The sequence below is a fragment of the Engystomops pustulosus genome, chromosome 7, assembly GCF_040894005.1.
Source record: "Engystomops pustulosus chromosome 7, aEngPut4.maternal, whole genome shotgun sequence".
NCBI classification, from domain to species: domain Eukaryota; kingdom Metazoa; phylum Chordata; class Amphibia; order Anura; family Leptodactylidae; genus Engystomops; species Engystomops pustulosus.
This window is the reverse complement of record NC_092417.1, coordinates 57,527,190-57,548,461: the sequence shown is the minus strand read 5'-3', so window position 1 is coordinate 57,548,461 and position 21,272 is coordinate 57,527,190. Positions and strand designations below refer to the sequence as shown.

At 42.3% G+C, this 21,272-nt stretch overlaps 1 protein-coding gene across 3 annotated transcripts in view; it reads right to left on the bottom strand.

Annotated features, from left to right (window-relative positions):
• Nucleotides 1–21,272, bottom strand: part of SETD3 (SET domain containing 3, actin N3(tau)-histidine methyltransferase) — a 37,447-nt gene that overhangs the window by 2,371 nt on the left and 13,804 nt on the right. For all 3 annotated transcript variants that reach the window (XM_072116052.1, XM_072116051.1, XM_072116053.1), the window contains exons 6-13: nt 19,691–19,763; nt 17,793–18,049; nt 6,098–6,156; nt 5,508–5,622; nt 4,618–4,692; nt 2,864–3,030; nt 1,204–1,289; nt 517–677 (exon numbers count right to left, since the gene is read on the bottom strand). In XM_072116052.1, coding sequence (XP_071972153.1) covers nt 517–677; nt 1,204–1,289; nt 2,864–3,030; nt 4,618–4,692; nt 5,508–5,622; nt 6,098–6,156; nt 17,793–18,049; nt 19,691–19,763 — 993 coding nt within the window. The remainder of the gene's footprint in view (nt 1–516; nt 678–1,203; nt 1,290–2,863; nt 3,031–4,617; nt 4,693–5,507; nt 5,623–6,097; nt 6,157–17,792; nt 18,050–19,690; nt 19,764–21,272) is intronic.

Genomic DNA, 21,272 nt, shown 5'->3' with positions numbered 1-21,272 from the left:
TGCATATACTATGATCAAATGAAATCGGCTGTGAGTGGAGTGTTCCTTTAAGGAAGCGCTGGGATTGTATAAATAGTCTATTTTCGCTGAATTTGATGTAAAGGAATAGTTTATGTACGTATATCGTGTATTTTGTAATGCTTGTAATATTTTGTCATGTCACATCCCTGTGAAGTTCAACAAGATTTCCCACTGCAGAATTCATCCAAATCACAGGATCTAAAATGTCTCACTGTAAGAAAGCAGATGATTGTGAGCTGAATTACACTTACTGTAGCAGATTTGCAATGTAAGTGACAGCGTGTGATGTGATAAAGCTGTAATGTCAGCCATACAGAAATTGTGCATGTGTTTCGATCTATATATTCATTTATGTTTTACATTAAAAGCAATTTCCCCATGCAAAAACTTAGGAAGACTTAGAGAGCGGAGTCAGAGGTGACTTGGCACCAGGTACTTCTGGATCTGCTGCTGCTACAGAAGTGGCAGAACCGATACCCGGTTAGCTGACTGTACCTGGACTGTGGTTCTGTAGGTTTTAAGCAGGAGAGAAGCCCTCGCCTCCAGGAAGGTCCACAGCTTAATCTCATTGTCCCAGCTCACTGGAAACTCGCTATTCCCCAAGGTGAAGATCTTATCGATCGCATGGTCTCCGATTAAGTGTTCTTTCAACTCCTCTGTAAAGACGTACAATGAAAGGTCAGTAATGAGATCAAAGAGCATCAACGCTCCTAAGGGATTACGTATATGATGTCTTTATGTGACCAGCGCCACCTCTGTCAATTATCAGTTATTGCAGATTTAAAGGGGAAACAAACTGCATGTATCAATATGGATTGCAGTAATTCAGGCTTTAGAGAACCTGGAAAAACAGAGGACTTTTCCAGGGATAACATTGCCATAGGCCGTTCATATCCCCTAACCCTATTACAGAGTGACTGAAAGGCTCTGTTAGTTACCCCCTACTCATAGCGAGGAACCCTATCCAGCATACACTCTCCCATAGCTTCTTTATAGATTTCCTTCTTTTGGAAAACGTTTCACAAGATTCTGCAGTTAAAATCTACATAAACGGTTGAGTAATTTACTTTTGTGGCTTTTTAATTACATGAAGTATTATGGGCTAGCCGGGACACGTGGGGAGGTGGAGGTTACAGCACAGTCTTCTATGACTGCACAGTCCTCGGTATACATATATCCTACCTTCGCTCATGCAGAAGACTCGCAGGAACGCCAGCAGCTGAGCAGATATTGGAGGCTCGGTGATGTGCAGCGCAAATACACTGGACCTGTGCAGGGACATATAATACAGCATTAAACTCTGCATACTCCTTACTAGTACAGGGGGATAGGAGACCCCCACTGTTCAGCCATTATCAGGTCCACCAAAAACAAAGTAAGAAAAGGCCATTAGTTACACTGAGATATTCCATGCTAGTCGCTCATTGCATTGCCTACAATCCTCTGTATGCTAATTACATCAGGGACCGCTACAGCATGACACGCTTCCTGCACTTGATACATATCCCAAAGGTGTAGCACCTCCTAATTGTATTCTTCAATCCAGAGGAGTGGGATTTCTCCAGGCAACAGGGCCTCTAATATAAAGAGGATGAGCACAATGACCTATAGGATTATTAGATTGTTAGCTCTGATGAGGAAAAGAAGTTCACAACGTAATAATAGCTCATATATAATAAAATTAAAAATTTCTTGACAGCATTTGGACATTTAAGACAAGTTGTATCAGAATATAAAATGACACGTATAATGTGCAAACCCTTTTCCAATGACTTTCTTCTATGCTGCGATATCATCGATTACATCTGAAGATCCAAAGCCTAACGACCCATTCTGATTCCTGCAAGGTGCAGAGTTGTCACTAAAACTATGTATGATTATCATCAATGTCCAAAATCTGCCAGAAATTAAGGCAAAGTTATAAAGATATTGTCAGATTCTGAAAAGGGATCTAGAGGGGTGCTACCAGAGCCTCTCTCTGCTCCCACAGCACTTTCCCCTCCCTCTTCCTGCTGCAATCTCATGGCAGCAGAGGAAGCTTCAGCACACAGTTGGGTTGGGGGGGGGGGGGATGCTCATACACAGTGTAACAGCCTGTGAAACTACAACATGGAGGGGCTCTGGTAACACCCCCCAGAGCCCTTCTGGCTCATTAGTATAATTAAAAAAGTTGGAAGGAGACCATGGATAACAAGTATAAGAAGATGACCACAGTCACAGTGTCTGGATCCATGAGGAAGTTTCCCTGGTTTATCATGCTTATTTTTATCATAGATTTCCTTTCAGGTTTTCAGTGCTACAGATGCAGTAGAGCTGAATTTGTCATTTATTTCTGTGGGGCTCCATTACTGTGTGTATTGTGATAACTTAGTTAAATGAGCACCTTATGGCTACCGGTGAAAAGACTTGCGTCTTATAGTCATTACATTGATATGGGACCAGCCAGATGTACAGAGGATGTCATAAACCAGGCATCCTGTATGAAGCATGGTGGCTTTTTTCCAAAAACAGTTCCTGTCCACATGTAGTGTGTGGTATCACAGCCCAACCCAGGTCAACTCACATGGGGGGTCCTGCATTGTATTACTAGACTCCACACATGGACAGGGTGAAGAACTTTTACCGGACCAAAGCCGCCATACTTTTCTGCACAATCCCTTTAAAATACCTATGGAAATTAACTATAACATATCAAAGTGAACTGAAGTGACAAATCAGAACTTCTACAGGGTCAAAAAGGGAACAGAAAATTGTGGTAGTTATAAGAATTACAGAAAGTATGGTGGTTGGAGCACATGTGACCAAATGCCCAGCTCCATCAGTAGTCGTCCATTGTACTTACGTAGGTATGCCCGCTCGTGCCAGGACTTCAGCTTTCATGGCATAAAGCCTGTCACTCTTACTGACGCCCAGCTTGATCTTCACCCGGTCATGGGCGTTATTCTCAAAGAAGAATCCGTTGTGGATGACAAACTCTGCATTTGACCGAGTGCCATAAAAAATGTAAATCTAGGTTTTGGACAGACAGAACAGGACACGAGTCAGGATTTAACAAGACAGTACAAAAAAGGGTAAAGCCTTGCAGTGAATTCTCTCTTCCAACGTTGACTGGATTTAATCGAGGGCTCCCCGCTGCTCTGTTTATCCAACTGTGATAACAAAATAACAATTATCTGCCTCCCACCCCATAAAAGTTATTGTGCGCTTTATGTGTTAGCGGCTGGACGATTCGCTCCATAGATGGCTCCTCATGTCAGCCGGTGAAATACAGTCAGCACAGACACATGGTCAGGAGAGCCTGCACTATCCATAATCTGCCCATTTACTTATGGCTCGCTATCCATAGCTAACGCCTAAACACTGAAGAGACGTAACCATAAATAAAGCGGAAATCCACCTAAAGTGATACTGGGATAAGATAGAGATTAAGAATTTTAGGGGTCACTACTGCCAGTCAAACGGCCATGTCCATTTACCACTAGTTTCATCGACACCTCACTATCAACAGAAGCCCATAGAAATTAATGGAACTGTGCCTAGAGTGCTCCATAATGGACACTCTGAACTGTGCCATAGGTGGTCCTGTGCCATAGGGTTTAACAACACTTGTATACTGGAACTCACTGGTGGACTCTGCTCAAAGACTAATGTGTAACTATGACATTATTACAGCTGGATACCCCCTTAAGTGGCATATGGTCCCAGCATGCTTTGCATAACAGGGACTTGAAATACAGGCGGTCCCCTACTTAAGGACACCCGACTTACAGACAACCCATAGTTACAGACAGACCCCTCTGACCTCTGGTGAAGCTTCTGAATGCTTTACTATAGTCCCAGATTGCAATAATCAGCTGTAAGGTGTCCGTAATGAAGCTTTATTGATAATCCTTGGTCCCATTACAGCAAAAAAGGTTTAAACTCCAATTGTCACTGGGGCCAATTTTTTTTTTTTATTTTGATCTACAATTATAAAATATACAGTTTTGACTTACATACAAATTCAACTTAAGAACAAACCTCCAGACCCTATCTTGTACGTAACCCGGGGACTGCCTGCCATTCAATTATGCAAAGCAAAAAAGTACGACCTATCCAACAAGGTTATTGCCAGCAGAGCTGGACCTAAACAATGGCACATCCCATCACCTAGGTACACAAGAACGCGACAATGCGGTCTAGCTTTGTTTGATGTTTAAAAGACATCTATCACCAAGATCAAACATACTTACCCTCGTGTGTGCCCCCGACTGGCAGGATCCGTTCTTTTTTTAGCTTCTTATGCACTTTCACAAAAAGAAACTTTAAAAAAGTTAAACAAATGAGCCTCAGGGGCTCCATGTTCAATTAACAGCTATGGAGCTCAGAGCCCCACAGGTTTATTTGCATAATTATAAAGAAGTTTTTTTTTGTTAAAAAAAAAAAAAAAAAAAAGAGAGCAGATCCTGGCAGACGGGGCACACACCAGCATGTCAGCGTGTTTGATCCTGCTTGTAGATTTCCTTAAAGATTCGCTTGACCATTAACTTGTGTATTAGGTGATGTAACACTTGGGTAATAGACCTATATGTGGAGGCCTTTTAGTTTGGCTCTTACCTGTTCGCCTTCCTTAAAGTCCTGTAGTGCCACACACTCGCATCGGTCATCCTCTAAATTATAACCGGTAGTTATCTAAGCAATGGGAGAAGTAATGAATAAAGATTTCAACTCATTAGATACTATTTTACCTGAAGCAAGATTGTCTCTTTAGACGGCATAAAACATTAATGAAAATCATTCAACGTGCGACTCTGTTCCACCTGACGTGACAGGTTTGGAACTGAATATTTTATGAAACCTACTGGGGATCACAAACACTTCGTTTTTAGAGAAGCAAAACTGGATTCTCTTTCGACACCTGCTTTTGGGAGACTGATTTAAAAACAAAAAAAAATGACCATCATTGCCACCCAGATGTAGCTGACCCCATTCACTTCAATGGGGATGGGCTGCAGTTTCAAACAGGTTTCCTTCCCGCTGTGCAGAGAAATGCAGGGGTCCCTTTATTCCGAGTGCTCACACCCTAGCAATCAAAGTAGAGAGACACCCTGTCTATTTATGTATGAGAGGCGACAACTTGGGCCCAGTTCACACCTGCTTTCGGACCTCTGTTATTATCTTTTGACACTTAAACAATCATAACAACAGATTTTTAGTGGCTTCCACTGGTGTCCGTTTGCACCTCTTTTATTTGTACGCTGGAGCTTCCGTCCCATATTGGAAACAATTCCCTGAAATCATTGGACTTTTTAACATATTGTTTACCCTTTCTTATTAGTGACAAAATATAGTGGAGGTCAAGATGCAAGTGTGAATTGGGCCTTAGCAGGGTGTTGCAATAATGTTTCTAGTAGCCTCTGTCCCTCTTTCCGAGAACAGATATAAATCAGATATATACTTTCATTTACTGGTGACATTCCCTGTGCCTGTCATTAAGGATTACTTACCAAGCCATTGGTGTGATTACACATGTCCCACAGTGGAATCAGGGCCAAGGTAACCCGAGATCCGTCCTCGGTGGGGATCTGATTCTGTCTCGTCATGACAGATGATACAGCCCACCTACAGTCAGAAAAGACCCCACAGGAGCGCACATGAAGTTATACGTATTTTACAGAGTTCTGCTATGAAATGCAGAATTTACAAATTGCTATAGGCAGTTGATAAGACACCAGGGGCAATGTTCAACTTTGTTGTTATCCCTGCAAATACAGTCCATGAATAAAATACACCGCTGATTGATGGAAGAATTGTTCGGGGGGGGGGGGAGGGGGTAGCGCCTCACCTATTTTAATAGAGTGTTTCAATAAAACATACAGACGGAAAATACTGCATAGTCAGCTATTCTGTTCAACCCTTCTAGATAATTAGCTTTTAATCAATAAAGGTGGATTAAAATCTATTTTTAGATCTTCATTTTTCCACCATAAAAAAATTCAGCCACCGTGGGTGGTACATATGCATTCACTGCAGAGCACATCCAGCTCATCATATTTTACTGTAAATATACAAAACTACTTATATAATAGTCACCAACCTGTAGTCATCGAATGTAAAGGCGTCCTTTATGGGCAGCTTGTTGGCATTAGGGTGGGTCTGCAGGAAAGTGAAAAGAGAGGAGAAAAATGTCAGAAATTGCTGAGCAGAATTTCATAATTTAGCTTCCTAACAGATCCTAACAAGAGCCAAATGAAACAGGAGGTGCCCAGAAATGTTACGCAGGGATCATCGTGCTATTATGTTCTCATATATCAACGTCAACTTAATTTGTTGTGCCCAGCAGCTTCCATTAATCTGCGTCTCCGTATTCTGAGACAGAACTCGCAGGCAACGCAAATTTAACAATATAAGGTGGACGCTATGGACAGGGAAGCGGCCATCATTTATACATGTCAGCGAGGAAGCAAGAATTAATTAGGCATTTCAGCTTACGCTCTCTAAACAAATGTTTCAGTCGGGTTTTTTTTCCTTCCGTCCTTAGAAAATTTTAATTTTCAATTTCACACTGTGGCAGACACCGACGTGTTTCAGAGATCCTTCCAAAGTCAGAGGCAGCGATTTACCAGGCAAAATAAACGGTGCTGCCTATAGCAACCAATAGGATCCGTGCTGTTGTTTTTTAAAAATATGTTGCCTGATTGGGTGCTATAGGTGATGGCTGCAATTTTTGTCTAGCACTAGTTTTCATAGTAGATGTCTAATGTAGAAACCACAACAGGGTGCGGCCATCCGTTTCAGGCCCGAGAGCTTCAATGGTCAACTTATCCACCACTCAACGTGGACCTCGATGGTCCAACATTTCAATATTTTATTATATGTCCCGAAATTAGCATCCAAATCCCCAAATCCTGGAAATACTAGGACAACTATACAAAAAAGCTTGCCAAATGGGTTTTACAAAGGCAAGTACCAGTAAAATACACACATTGACAATATAAACATTTAATAAAATGTGCAAGTAAGCTATAAAAGCCATCCTATTAAGATCATGTGTACTAGTAAGTACCACTATTAGCAAGATCGTACCCATCTTGTCACAGATCACTAATAGATGGCCTCAATGGCCTTAATATTTTCAATGGGGAGATTGACTTCAAGCGGACCTGGTTCTATGCCCTGTTTCTAGCTCCCAAATGGGGAACTCTGCTTGGTACCTAGTCTGTTACTACACCGTACTGCTAGTTTAACTATCTACTTTGGGCTATTTTGGCCCAAGTCATGCGATTCCCATACCTGACCCAACACCTTTCGAGTAGCCATGATTTCTGAAGGGGTCTTGTTCTGGCTATTACCATCATAAAGTATTAGTGTTGACAGAAATAGTCTGACAACCCCTCCCCACCCTGGCCTCCACATGCATTAATATTAACCCTGTGAATCTTATGGCCGAATTAACCACTTGTTTTCTAAATTTGCCCACTACCACCCAAAAGAGGCAACAAAACCTGGTCCCCAATGGTCCCACAACATTTCAATATTTTATTAAATGTCCCGCAGTTAGCATCGATTTTGCCCTAAATTCTGGAAATACCAGGACAAGTGTCTGAATTCCTTGACTAATAGAGAAATTAAAGTCAGATTGATAAATCTGCCCCAACATAGATTAGATTGTGGGGTAGAACATCTTTTACCTCTTTCCATATACAGATATTTGGCTGTAGACCAATGGTTCTCAACCTGTGGGTCGTGACCTCGGCGGAGGTCGAATGATCAAAACACAGGGGTCTCCTAAAGCCATCGGAGCCACAATTTTATTGCATTTTTTGGCACGAATACAATATTCTTGTACATGGTTTGGGGTCAGCGCAACATGAACTGTATTGCGGGGTCACAGCATTAGAAAGGTTGAGAACCATTGCTGTAGACTGTGCCCCAGAATAAGTGGGTTCATTAAAACCACAAGATGGCCGCTAACCCATTTCATAAAGGAGTCATGTGATATGACTATAAACTACATTGTTATGGGCTCCCCCAACAAACAATGGTCACCAACCACAGGAAACATGTCCCCCCAAAAAACCATTGGTATATTGTATTACAAATGAAATGTAGGTCTCTCCCATCTCTCTGCTGGTTCAGGTCGGCCCAATAAAGCGTATTACAGTCTTTGAAGGAGGCCGCAGCGTTCTTGTTATGCTGCAGAATGTAATCAAACACTTCTGCCTGGCTAAGAGAAAATGTGAATGTGCGGGGAGGCCTCCTACCACTGTTAATGAAGCCCCGTGTCGTACCCGGTTTTACTTCTGATGCATTAGCATCTCGAGTGCGAGGTAATTTATCATCCCTCACTGTAATGTACTCGCTGGCACTGTGTGCAGGACAGTAGGGGATGAGGCAAAAGTGGCTCAAACTATAAATCAATTATAAAACAAAAGCCTTAGCTCAGTGAGCAATTTGAGGAAAATTATACACTGCAAGACTGCCAATTGGGTGGGAGATCTCCGTGGCTTCTTCTCCTACCCCCTCCTTGCCACTCTCCGATAACCCTTTCATTCCTGCCTGCTTATTGTGCTCTGCAAAGATTTAACCCCTGAGAGTCGCTCTAGATCTGATCAGCTGTAATCTGCTAAAACTTGTAACGCAGGTGGATCCATATCATTCACCTAGGGTCAGGCTGCTGCCATAAGGTGGTATTACATGGTAATATACCATACATGGTTATGGCCGACATGCCAAGACCATTACTGTAAAAGGGGGGATGCTGTTAGTTTAAGGATAAGCGTCTTATATTTCCAGGGTGAAGAGCGCCATCCTGACACACGAGAGAGACAGGAGAGATGAGCACCGCTGCATCCGGGGGCACAAGTGGTCTTCCAGGTTGTAGTATATGTGTAAATAACTCATCCAACACAAACATATCTGCTCTTACAGGTAGAAAGTTACTGGGTGAAATGAAAGGCTACGGCCAACACACACAGACCTTATGTGTATGGAGGGGGATGGGGAGGTGGTGGAGAATTCAGCTGGATATAGCATCAGAAGATGGGATCATACTGGTAATTCCTTATAAATTCTTAGACTCTGAATACGAATACAATCAACTTCAATTATAGACTGAATTTGAGATTGTCAGTGTAGAGGCTCTGTCTTAAGGGCAGTGTTCAGACACATCTTTTATCATATGATGCTATACTTGACCGCCCCAAAAGGTTGCCTATATTGGGCCTCCACTAGCAGTGTCAACCACATGGGTGCATTGCATCAATAACGGGTAGCTTTGATTTGATATCTCTACACTTTTATGGTGCGTTCACACATTGCATTTAAGTTTATTAAAAGTGATGTTATTATGATGTAAAACACACTGTTAACATGATGTTTACACATGTATATACAATTGGGTTCAGTTTACAATGCGCGTACAAGCTCAACGTGCGTTTAGCATATTTATCATGATCCACAAAGGTCATGCATGTCTCATCACCTTTGACTTTCACATTAGTGAAGAATATCCCCTTCAACTCCTACAGCCCCGACCAAAAGAGCCTAGTACAACGCCTGAATAGCATGGACATTGAATGGAGCCACAGGGGACATGCCAAAGTTTTCATCACTGCAGTCACTGTGAGGATTTGGGAGCCGTGTTCTAGTGATTGATGGGGTTTTACCTATCCTGTGGACGGACAAATGTCTTTCATGAGAAAACCTCTTTAAAGGAAACCTACCACTTAGAATGGCAGGGGTAAGCAGTAAATACCGAGCATCAGCTCAGGGTGAGCGGATGCCGGTACTTACTTTCGTTAGTGTTATTAACCGCTGTATCGCGGTTTTAACACTTTTTAACATTTATAGCTGAAGCTGCTTCGGCGCTGCGAGTGCACAACCGTGCGCGCACCTACATAGGAAATGCCGGAGACATTGCGCGCACACGGTCGCGAGCAGCGCCGAAGCAGCTTCTGCTATAAACTTTAAAAAGTGTTAAAACCACGATACAGCGGTTAATATCACTAACGAAAGTACCGGCACCAGCTCACCCTTTGAAATGGTAGGTTTTGTTTAAAGGGAGCCAGGGATCAAAAATTGACATAATAAACTATTACCAGTATGCTGTGAAGGAGAATAACGCCTTCCACATCTTGTTTCTTGCATGGCTCCGCATGGGGACATCCCTTTATACAACCAATGTATATCTCATTTCAAGGTTGATTTATTAAAGTCAAGGAGGAGGAGAGTTTAACACTAAAGTCAAGTTCTTCCCGCCTCTGAATGCCTCCACCCATGTAATTGACATCATGCACCAGACTACAGGAGATCTGTTTAGTGATGTAGGACCATTAACTACAGTGAACAGAGCGTTCGGAGGTGGGAGAGCTTGACTTCAGTGTTATACTTGCTGCCGCCTTGACTTTATACACTCAATTTACATCTCTCTTCAAAGTTTTTTTTTTTTTGAATGATGCAACCACACAGGACCATGTAAGGAACATGATCTAGAAAACTGGAATACTGGACGTGGTTTAATAGGTAAATTTCTGCTGACAGGTTCCCTTTAAGGTTATGTCAACTGAACCATTCCTTGCTCTTACCCTCACATCTAGGTTCTGTGCGTCTCTAATGATCCACATCACAAGAAACTCAGCAAACAAACCTGTTACCAAATATATTTCACTTCAATGGTCCAACCTCTGTGTAAGGATAAGGATCACTCCAGACACTTTAATTAAATGATAACTGCAGGACACGGCACCTTACCCTGTCTGCACAAGGCTTCTGTCAATAACAAATATTTTCCTTCAATAAATAAGACACAGGGCTACGACTCTCAGGAGAATATTGACTGGTCACAGGATGAGCCGCGGCACACACATTACTGCCCGGGGCAATATCGTATATTAATGTGAAGTAATCAACCATCAGGCAAATTTAATTATATCTTCTATTTACACATTTTTCACACACACAATATCACTCCAGCACTCCACAATTCAATAAATGGTGGTGCAAATATAGGGCCCCAAAGCCTTTCGCTGGCGATTGGTGGGAAAACGCACCTGTTGTACCAGATACTGTGTTGTGTCACTCCTCTTTTATTCTTCCTGGAAATGAATGCCTTAAATGACAATTGGATGTAACATTTTCCCTGGACTCTTTACCTCCATGGTTTTTGGATTCAATAATAAGTCGTGTTTTACCTTCTCATCAGCAAGAGGGGCATTGATTGCAAAGGGCATTTGGTACAGGCAGTCCCCGGTTTACATACAAGGCAAGTTCTTTAGGTGTGTTCTTAAGTTTAATTAAAATTTATTTTATAATAGTAGCTCCAGATGAAAAAAAAAATCTTGTCCCTGTTACAACTGAATTCTCAAAGTTTGTGCCGTCATGGGATCAAGGATTCTCAATAAAGCTTCATTATAGACACCTTACAGCTGATTGTTGCAGCCGGAGACTGAGAGCTTCACCTGAGGTCACAGTGGGCAGAGGGGTCCGTCTGTAACTATAGGTCGTCTGTAAGTCGGGTGTCCTCAAGTCGAGGACAACCGGAATATGGTACAGTGTTCCCAGTGCTGAACCTGCTGTAAATGGCAGCCGATCATGTGAGCAGGGCTGCCCTGAACTAGGTCTTATCGTTTATACCAAAATATAAAAAAAAAAAACACTGCTGTTATCCACTATATATTCTAACTTATGTCATCTATGCAGATGTACATTGGGTCACAGGCTATAAATGCCTATTCTAAACAGAACCATTATTTTAGATTACTTTAGCAATCAATCCTATACCTACAGAGTAGATAGACTAAAGCTCAACACACCGTATAGAAGGGTAAGCCTGTAACTGGAATACGCTGGGATTCCATGCACATTGGTGGTATTCTGCTGCCACCTAGTGGCACAAAGCTGTATTACCTTAAGTCACTGATGAGATTTGTCCTCTCACATTTTAAATGAATGAACAGAGAAGCTGAACATGATAAGAGTTGTAGTTTTACAGTACTATTGTTCATCATTACAGCATTTGTACCGTATAACAGAGTCAATCATGTAATTCTTATATATGCAGTTCAGCAACCAATCATAGTGTGTCATTTTTTTCTAGATCACGAAAGCCCCACTGTGACTGCTTGCTAGGAGTCAGATTTCCCCCACTCAAATACCATATAGGGCTCTGCTGTCCTGTAGGATCTCTACGCTTCAAATGTATTTAGATATTCCATTAAATGGAAGATTTCCAGAATTTTAGCCCAAATGGCCACAACAACGCTTTCACGTATAAGGTGCTCTCATGTTAAAAGATAATCAGTGGAATGGCACCAAGTGTGACGCAGCCAGGTTTGGTCTATAACTCAGTGCCCATTACTGTTTGCAGCTCCTGTCTGTTTATACTACATAAAATATGCCATCAGAGCATGAGGGAAAAAAAACCTGACACTCATTTATACAGCCCGATATTTGGGGACAACTACTAAGCGCCTGTGTAAGTTGGATACACAGGACAGACGCACTATAGAAAGTCTGCAGGAAATCTGATTGCAGCAAAAACTAGTTGGAAACTGATGGTTCCTGATGCATTTATGTGATTTCTCGGGGGCCCAGGGCCGATTGCAAGCTCAACGTTACAATGGTGGAAATTCATTGCAGCTGTGGATTGTGCAGCAATTGTCCCACAAGTGACAACAGTAACAGTGTTGGTGCTGCAGTCTGGCCAGCAGACAGGGACTCCTTGCATCATACATAGCTATGATGTAAGGATTCCCATCCACTGCACAAGGCCAGTGGTAGCACTTTAATGTGCATGGAGGCCTAAGGTTGTGTTTAACTCTTCTATTACCTGTACAGCTGTGCCTGTATCCGTAGGGTTAATAAGACTTTGATGTATTTTGCTGTTATTATTTTAGCTATCACCAGGCGCGTTTAAGTAACATCTTAAGATCCAGGGGTTTGGGAACGGCGGGAAAGGTTTATGAGATGATAAATCCATTTTTATTAAATGAGAACACCTCCACAACACTGGAAAGTCATTTAGTGAACAGCGATTGTCTGCCACATGTAGCGTCCGGCTCCCCTGCCTCGTCTTAATCAGAATATTCAACAGACACATTTATATACTGCCTGACAGGAGGGGAGATCAAGTAGAGATGCGGCTTGTCAGCCAATGCAAAACTACAACTCCCAGCATGCCCTGACTGCCATTTTTAACTTTTTATTTTTCCATATACAGAGCTTTATAAGGGCTTGTTTCTGCATAACAATTGTACTCGGACTGGGAAGAGGGGGTGGGGATAATTCCAAAGGCAGTAAACTTGATGGACAAAAAAATAAATAAAAAAATCTTTTGTGCCCTTTCCTTGTTGGTTCTCCAAATGACACCTCCCCTTTATTCTTTGGGTCAGTGCGATTACAGAAATACCAAATTTATATAGGTTTTTAAAAAAGAAAAAAACCAAAAAACTTTTCTCTTCAAAAAAGTCTTCAGTTTGCCATATTCTGATGGTAAGAACTTTTACATACTTTGACTATGGAGCTGCATAAGGTGTCATTATTTTCAGGACGTGATGATGTTTACATTGATTCCATTGTTGTACCACTTTTTTTTTTTTTTTTAAACAGTTTTTATTGTTTTTTTTTTTAAACAATAAAGATAACTGACATACAATAAATGCCCCATGGGCACCAATCACATCACTTATTAGTTGTACTACCTTTTGATTGCTGTTTATTTAGAATTTTTTAGTGGCTTTTCGGGCATTTAAAGTTTTGGGGTCAACCACTGGGAATAAGTGTTATTTAATTATTGATTGGGACTTTTAGGGTACAGCTAAACATACATATGTTGATGATTTTTTTTGTTCATTTGTGTATGAGTTCTAGGGAAAGGGGTTGATTCTTTATATTTTTAGAGCCCCTTGGGCACTTTAACCATAAGGGATCCGATTGATCGTACCATATACATATAGCAGTATATGGCATTTTTGCTTTGCACATGATGTGTTTCAATGTGCCGCCTGAGCAAGAATGCAATACCAGACACATGGACAAGAGTGGGGCCATAGGTGGCAAAAAGAAAACACAAAAATATATTATTTATCTTGGTCGGCACCCTTAAACTGCATGTAGGGGTTCCCTTTAAGTTGTTCCTGCGACCAAATCCATGAAGGAACAGGAAGTTAAGCGGGACGTCGCTCCTGACAGAATGCATTAATTACAATGTCTTTCATCGAGTCTTTCAAACTTCTACACATGTAAGAGCTACAGTCACATCGCCCCTTACAAGCAGCAGAACACAAGGTTGGGGCGAGAGACACTTCAAGAATATCAAGCGGCTTCCTGTGGATGTTAAACTGTCCACCCAAATTACACCTCGATAAGACGAGAGGAAGGAGGAATCTTATCGGGAAGTGCCGCAGCCTCTGTAGTATCAGGGATGATGAATGGCGGAGGCCTGGGAAATGTTGATTATATTATTCCCTTGTTGTGCACACGTGGATGGGGCTGATGCTTGGAGACATGACTAATATTTGGAGGGTGTGAGGGGCGATGGGATGATTGAGTACCAGGGCGCATTAATACATAGTGCTGCCTCTATGGATTCTTGTCATTATGCAAAATCTTGTCACCTGTCTTGCGAACAATGGAAGTTTTACTGAGGAAAGGATAATGCCAAAAAGTTTTCTGAACAAGACTTACAAGGTTTAAAGGGAAAAAGTTCCAACTGATTTTTAGACTTATCCTCTCACCGTTCCGCAAATCTTCAACATGATTTAAACTCGAGGAAGAACCAATATAGAATCAATATAGGGCGTCGTAGTGAATGGTCTCCAATCCTCTGGAGCATCTGCATTCACCACATGAATAGCAATCCCTTGGTAAAGTCTTATATCAGAGGCAGGCAGGTCATGTTTCAGCTGGGAAATATTGTCAATCCCGACCTGGCTTAAATTACCCCACAGTATCATAGGTACCCAAGATGCAGCAAATCCAGTTTAGCAGAACCACAGACACGTCGGTAACAGCCGCCAACATGAGGACTACTGTTCCTGGCCACAGACAAACTTAAGATAGCACTTATTGGGCCAGTATTGCAGTATTAGGACATTATTTCTCCCAATTCATGTCAGTTTTAGTAAAGACTTGGATTCTACATGAAATAATGCTGGAAAATGTTGGCCTGCTCAGTTTATTCCTGTTCCTCAGTTTATTCCTCCTGGAAATGTATAAATAAATGGAGAACTGACTTCCACCATTCCCCTTGTTGTTGTTGCGTGTTCTGACCTATTCTAAATTCCCCAATCAGTGTAGGCAGTGCACGGGTGTAAGGACATACCCTTCTGGCTAAGGGAGAGGTAACAGCCATTTATTGATTTACTCATATGGCACTGTACAAAAATATAACAATAATTGACTTGAAAGGTGACGAGTCCACCCTAAAAAAATATAATTACAAAATAAATATTCTTGACTACCGTACTCCACATCTCCAAAAAAATGCAGATGTGCGATGCCAGTGTTCAGTCTAATTTGTATCCACAGTAGTTTTTTTTGTCATGTCCGTATGTCATACATTTTTTTCCACATCTACAAAAAAACAGACCCTCAAAAATGCCCTTATTTGAGTCTAAAATGTACAGTAAAGGCTGACATCCAATATGGCCTTCAGCTTTCTAATCCTCCTGTACAATAGTATTTCAGTGCGGCAGGGATAACACATCTAGCAGTATGAAATCTGGAGAAGCTGTAACGATGGATAGTCACCCAACTTTCCTAATAACCCCTGAACCTAATTCTCAGAGATGCACTCTTGGAGTCGGTGTTATTTCTGTCTCCCGCCTTTCACACCTGCTTCTTCTCATCACTTAGGGCCACAGGCTGGTTTGGAACAGCAGCTGCAAAATATAAAATGTGTGTTTTGTTCCTGTCCGTGGAGTCTGCCGGCCAAGCAGGTTTGGTCGTTCTCCCCGCACAGAATCCAGCCATTTATGGGCAAGCCGGTGAGAGAAAGCAGAGGCCAGCTGAAATGTTTATGGAAAGCGGAGCAGCCTAACCCTCCAGTTCACAGGTCTCTTCCATGGGATGCAGTACAACTTAACACTTTACTGCCTTGTTATCCGCTGCAGGAATAGTACAACAGCCCATGATAGAGAAATGCTGAGGAATCCTCAGATCCGCTCCTCGCTATGTGACCCAATGTCACCTTCACCTTAGAGCGCGAGCTACAACAGCTGCTAGTCGTCCCCGCTTGCCTTTACAAAGAGGGTCAACAAGAGGGGAAAGGGATTTACAGTATGAAAGATTTCTATAAAAAACAGGGGGGAAAAAATCTGAAGTAAAGTAAAGGGGAGAAAGGATTTACCAAAGTATTTAGGCCAATTATGGCGTTTATTCCATTGATCGGTACGGACTGTCCTGCTGAATGTCATGTACAAGAATGAGAAAAAGAAAGTATGCTGTTATGTATCAGGGCAAAATAAAAGGCTTGGCTTAAAGTTAGGTAAATAAAACCTCAGATCACCAAAAATTCAGTATTTATTTACCAAAAAAGGAAAAGCCAAGTGTAAAAACTAAGTAGCCCCCCCCAATGAATAAGTGACATGTAGCAGCACAGTTACAGTAATACACACAGTAACGGTTTTCTTTAGGATTTTATCTTTGTGGAGGAATAATGGTTTACTTCTCTCTACATTTCAACATTCCGTTGGATATTTGCTGAGCTGCTTGAGAAGAGCCCTATTACGTGGTCCAGTTTGGGTCAAGATCTAGCTTTTGGAAACATGGCATCACAATTGACTTTAGTATACAGAGAAGTTCATGGTTGTCTAAATGGGGGGGGGGCATTTATTAATGAGTGAAGTAGAGATATTAAAACACAACAAACCATGTTCACCGGCTGCAACATGGACCATGGGGTAGCTGGGTTCACATCACGTGGTATATGCTCAGCATATATATCGGGAAAGCTCCCAATGTATACGCTGAACATATGCATTGACAAATAGAAGCAGACTGAGGCATAGCTGTTGCCTCCGTCTGCTCAGTATACAACGTATCCGGTGTAATAGCTACTTCTTTCCATTCTCTAGATATGTCGCTCAGAAAGAGGAGGTGCCAGAGATGTCACTGCCCATACAAGGACAGCGACACTGGGGAAACATCCCAAACATCAGCAGCAGCCAATCACCAGCTGCTGCTTGTTCACTCCTCTCCCCACATTCAAGGGGAGATGACAAGTGACAGGGAGACGTCGCTGCCATGCGCCAAACGTGTCCTTAAAACATATGGCAAAAAACAATGTGAAGTCTGAAGACCAGTCTGAGTGCACATTTGCAGACTTCATTTTGCAAAAGTAGCAAGAGAAATCCTATATTCTGCCAGCACATAACTGTTGACCTCCAATGCATTTTCCTTTACATGGTGTGAACCAAACTGCTTAAGACGACTAGGCCTCTTGATGTATCTGCTGGTTTTACAAAAGAGAGCAGGCATAGGATGCGCGAACGCCCCTTGTCCACCCCCTCCACAGGCCGCTCCCCCTATGTCTCAAAGGTAGGTCACAGACTACAAACAACCTCTCTTACTATCTGATAAGCTAGGGACAGTGGAGGTGGTGGTAAATAAATATTTGACTGCAGGATTAAGCTACAAACAAGTAGTTTTGTAGTGTTCATACATTTACCTGAAGAAGAGCTGTATACACAAAACATCAACAACAAAAAATTTGTAGCAAAAGTATATACATTTTATGAACTTTAATAATAAGTTGATTCTAAAATCTTCCACAGCATACATGATGTCCATACCTGAATGACCTTGTAGAAGTAAGCATATTGCCGGGCTGTGTTCTTGTACTGGCTAAATACATCATGTATGGCTTGGGTAGACTGGAGGTACTGCACTTCCTCCTCCTGGAAATAGAGGGGTGTGTCATACTCGCTGGGTAGCGTCTTGATGTATGGGAGCCAGAAGGAATTGGGATTTGCTCGTTCACACAACAGATGGAACGCCAAGGTGATATTCCCCATTGCTTGTAGAATGCGATCTTGCGAGTACAGGGATCCTAAATATAAAGGAGAAATAAGGAGTTGTCACCAGGGAGTTAAAGAGGCACAAGCAGTGACCATGACATCTAATATTATCCATCTTGGCCACATTATAAGAAGCTTTCCCAACTTCCAAATATATGGTAGATCCATAAAATATTTAGTAGATATATGGCCATCACCTCTATAGGGCTGGGTTCACATCATGTTTTTTTGTATAGGCCAAGCGTATAAGTCAGCAAAGCTCAACAGCGTATACATTGACAAATAGTGGCAGAGGGAGGCATAGTTGTTGCATCTTTCTGGCCACTATAGCTCCCGTCTGCCAAAAAAGCAGGATGGAAAGACGTAGCTACTTCTTTTCATCCTGCAACCTCTGCCCGAGTGATGCTTGTGCTTAGTGGAGAAAATGGGCGGCTATGAGGAGTGGATGCAGAGTATTGCATCTCTACCCACAGTCCCGCCGAGTACATACGTCACTCGACAGCAGGGAGGACCGGGTGATGTCATATTAGGCAATTGCAGGCTGCCGACGATGTACACTCCTCCCCCTGCATTCAGGAGGAAGGGTGGTCCCCGGGTGACGTATCCAACTGTCTAGTAGAGGAAAGTAACGGCACTCTCCCACTTGATAGAAAAGTGTAATGTCCTTTATTCAGGCGAAGAAGCGTAAAACACATGCAGGGAGAAGCAAGCCTTGGCAAGAGGCTGTTTTGTGCTCAGTGGCGCTTTGTCAAGCCGAACATCTGTGCCATACGTAGTGAGGACAGGTCGGAATCTTCCTGACATGTCCTTACAACAAATGACACAAAATGTGATGTGAACCCAGCCTTACACACACATATGGAGACTAATGGGAGAGGAGTCCGGGGACACAAAATGGAAATATGTACAGCATCTTTCCATCACCCTTTCCCCAAGTTCAGATGCAGAGGGTGAATGTACTTCTACAATTCTGCAACAAGTGGGAACAAGGATTACCAATAAAACTTCAATACAGAGACCTTACAGCTGATCATTGCAGCCTGGGAGTGAAGAACACCATCCAGAGAGCTTCACCAGAGGACACAGTAGGCAGAGGGGTCTGTCTGTAAGTCAGGTGTCCTTAAGTTAGGGCCCTGCCTGTATAGTCGGTAGTAGTGAAGGGGTTAAAACAAGACTGACAAAGAAGAACCATGGATGCGTGTCAGCTCTTAGTTTGTCTTGTCCATATATAAAGCGATTTGTTTTTTTAAGACGCTGTATGGAGACCACAGACATCACCACAGGACACCCCGAGAATTTGGCCAAATCATAAACTGTAGCATCTGTATGGCCTGGATAATGACTGCAATACCCAGACATGATGTTCACCGAGGCCGTTCAGGGAGTACGGCCCCGGTCACACGTACCGCTAGGGGTCCGTTCATAACGCAACGCTAGCGCACAGGGGAGGTTCCTCGGCCCGAACGCACATGCGTTTCCAGGGAAACACATGCGATTGATAAGCCGATAGCATGCGTTTTTTCTGGAAATGCATGTGCGTTTAGGCCGAGGACCTCCCCCTGTGCGCTAGCGTCGCGTTATGAACGGACACCTAGCAGTACGTGTGACCGCGGCCTACATGTTTGACACACCACATGTGGGAGAGTATGGAAGGATATTGACAATTTTCTTACCCAGGGCTGAGTTTTTTGCAGATTCCACAGTCATCAATAACTTTCTTGGCACCCAGAGAAATAATTCTTCAGCCTGTGGAGGAGAAATGTATTACAGTGATGACTTATGCATGAGCTCCAGTCATACAACAATAAAATGTATGGATCAGTCTGAGTATTTATGTCACCCAATATAAAGACATTTACTATGATATCATTTTGTGTTTTTTTCTAGCCCTATTTATAGCTGCCAAGGGAATCAGAATCAGGGCTACATTCACCTCCACCCCGTGCCCCAGCACAAGCTACAGGTTAGACAGCGATTCCCATAGGCTGTGTTCACACAGAGCGAGGGGGAAGGGAGGGCTGTTGTATCGATCGCATATGCGTTACTACTGAAGCGCTTGCAATCTGTAACTAGCACCACATGTTCTGCATCGTTTACATGCAAAACAGGTGCTGGATTATCAGACTATTAATGCCGGATTCGTAGCTTTTTCTGCTTTCAGAGCTGCCATGACAGGTGATATTGCTGCAGAAGATGCGAAGAATGATTTGGTAACCCATTAGGCTTATCACCAGTGGTAGGAGATGCAGGATATTAATGATATTGGGCTGGAGAGCACTCAGAAATAAATAGTTGTTTGAGGCCTGAGGAATCAGCGCTGGGATAAATGATTTTTAGAAACTCATGTTCCAAATTCAACCAATTTAATAAAGTGGGGGGAATAAATCTATTCTGTGATTGAGTTTGCAGATAATGATACACATGCTGGAGCCTGGCGCTCTATTATCCGGCCAACCATTAATATACACAAGATACCTGCTGACTCCATTTACTGGGGATAGAACACAATCTGGATTTTTTAGCGCTGCCTACAAATCATGTGAAAGTGATCTGTGCACACAGCGGGAAAGTGACTAACATTCAAATAACAGATTCAACGTGTCCAAACAAGCCACAAAGCCACCGATGTACAAGACGGAAAGGTGAGTATAACATGCCAATGTAAGAAGGGGTAGCAACATGTTAATACAATATGTGTTGTTTGATTGTATGAATAGAGGAGGTAAATTATAAAGTGTAAAGGAAAACAAAGCAGAATAATAACAGCATCCTAACAAAAACAACAATAACAACATAATATAGAAAGTACAAAAAAAATGATAAAAAAAAAACACAAGTTTGCTGATATATGGTGGTTTAGTGCCCCAATCACTCTGATATGTCCCATTTAAATTGGTCTTCTACTACCATGCAATATTTAGGGACCAAACATTTTTTTTAATTAATGATGAAATAACGACAATAGAGGTGGCACTCACCAGTGATTCTTCCTTATTGGGAATTCCTGAAAAGGACTGGGAGGGAAACCACACATGAGCTCTCGGCGATGGGCCGCTTCCTAGATTGAGCGTGTGAAATCGCCCGGCACCACCAGTTCGTGTCTGGTTTCCCTCCCTGTCCTATGGCCAATTTCCTATAAAGAAGACTCACTGGTGGGTGCCACCTCTATTGTCTTTATTGCATCATTATCTACATGCCGGTTTTTGTAAAGGTTGAGCACCACCATAGAAATTTGATTCAATATTCCTGGTATTT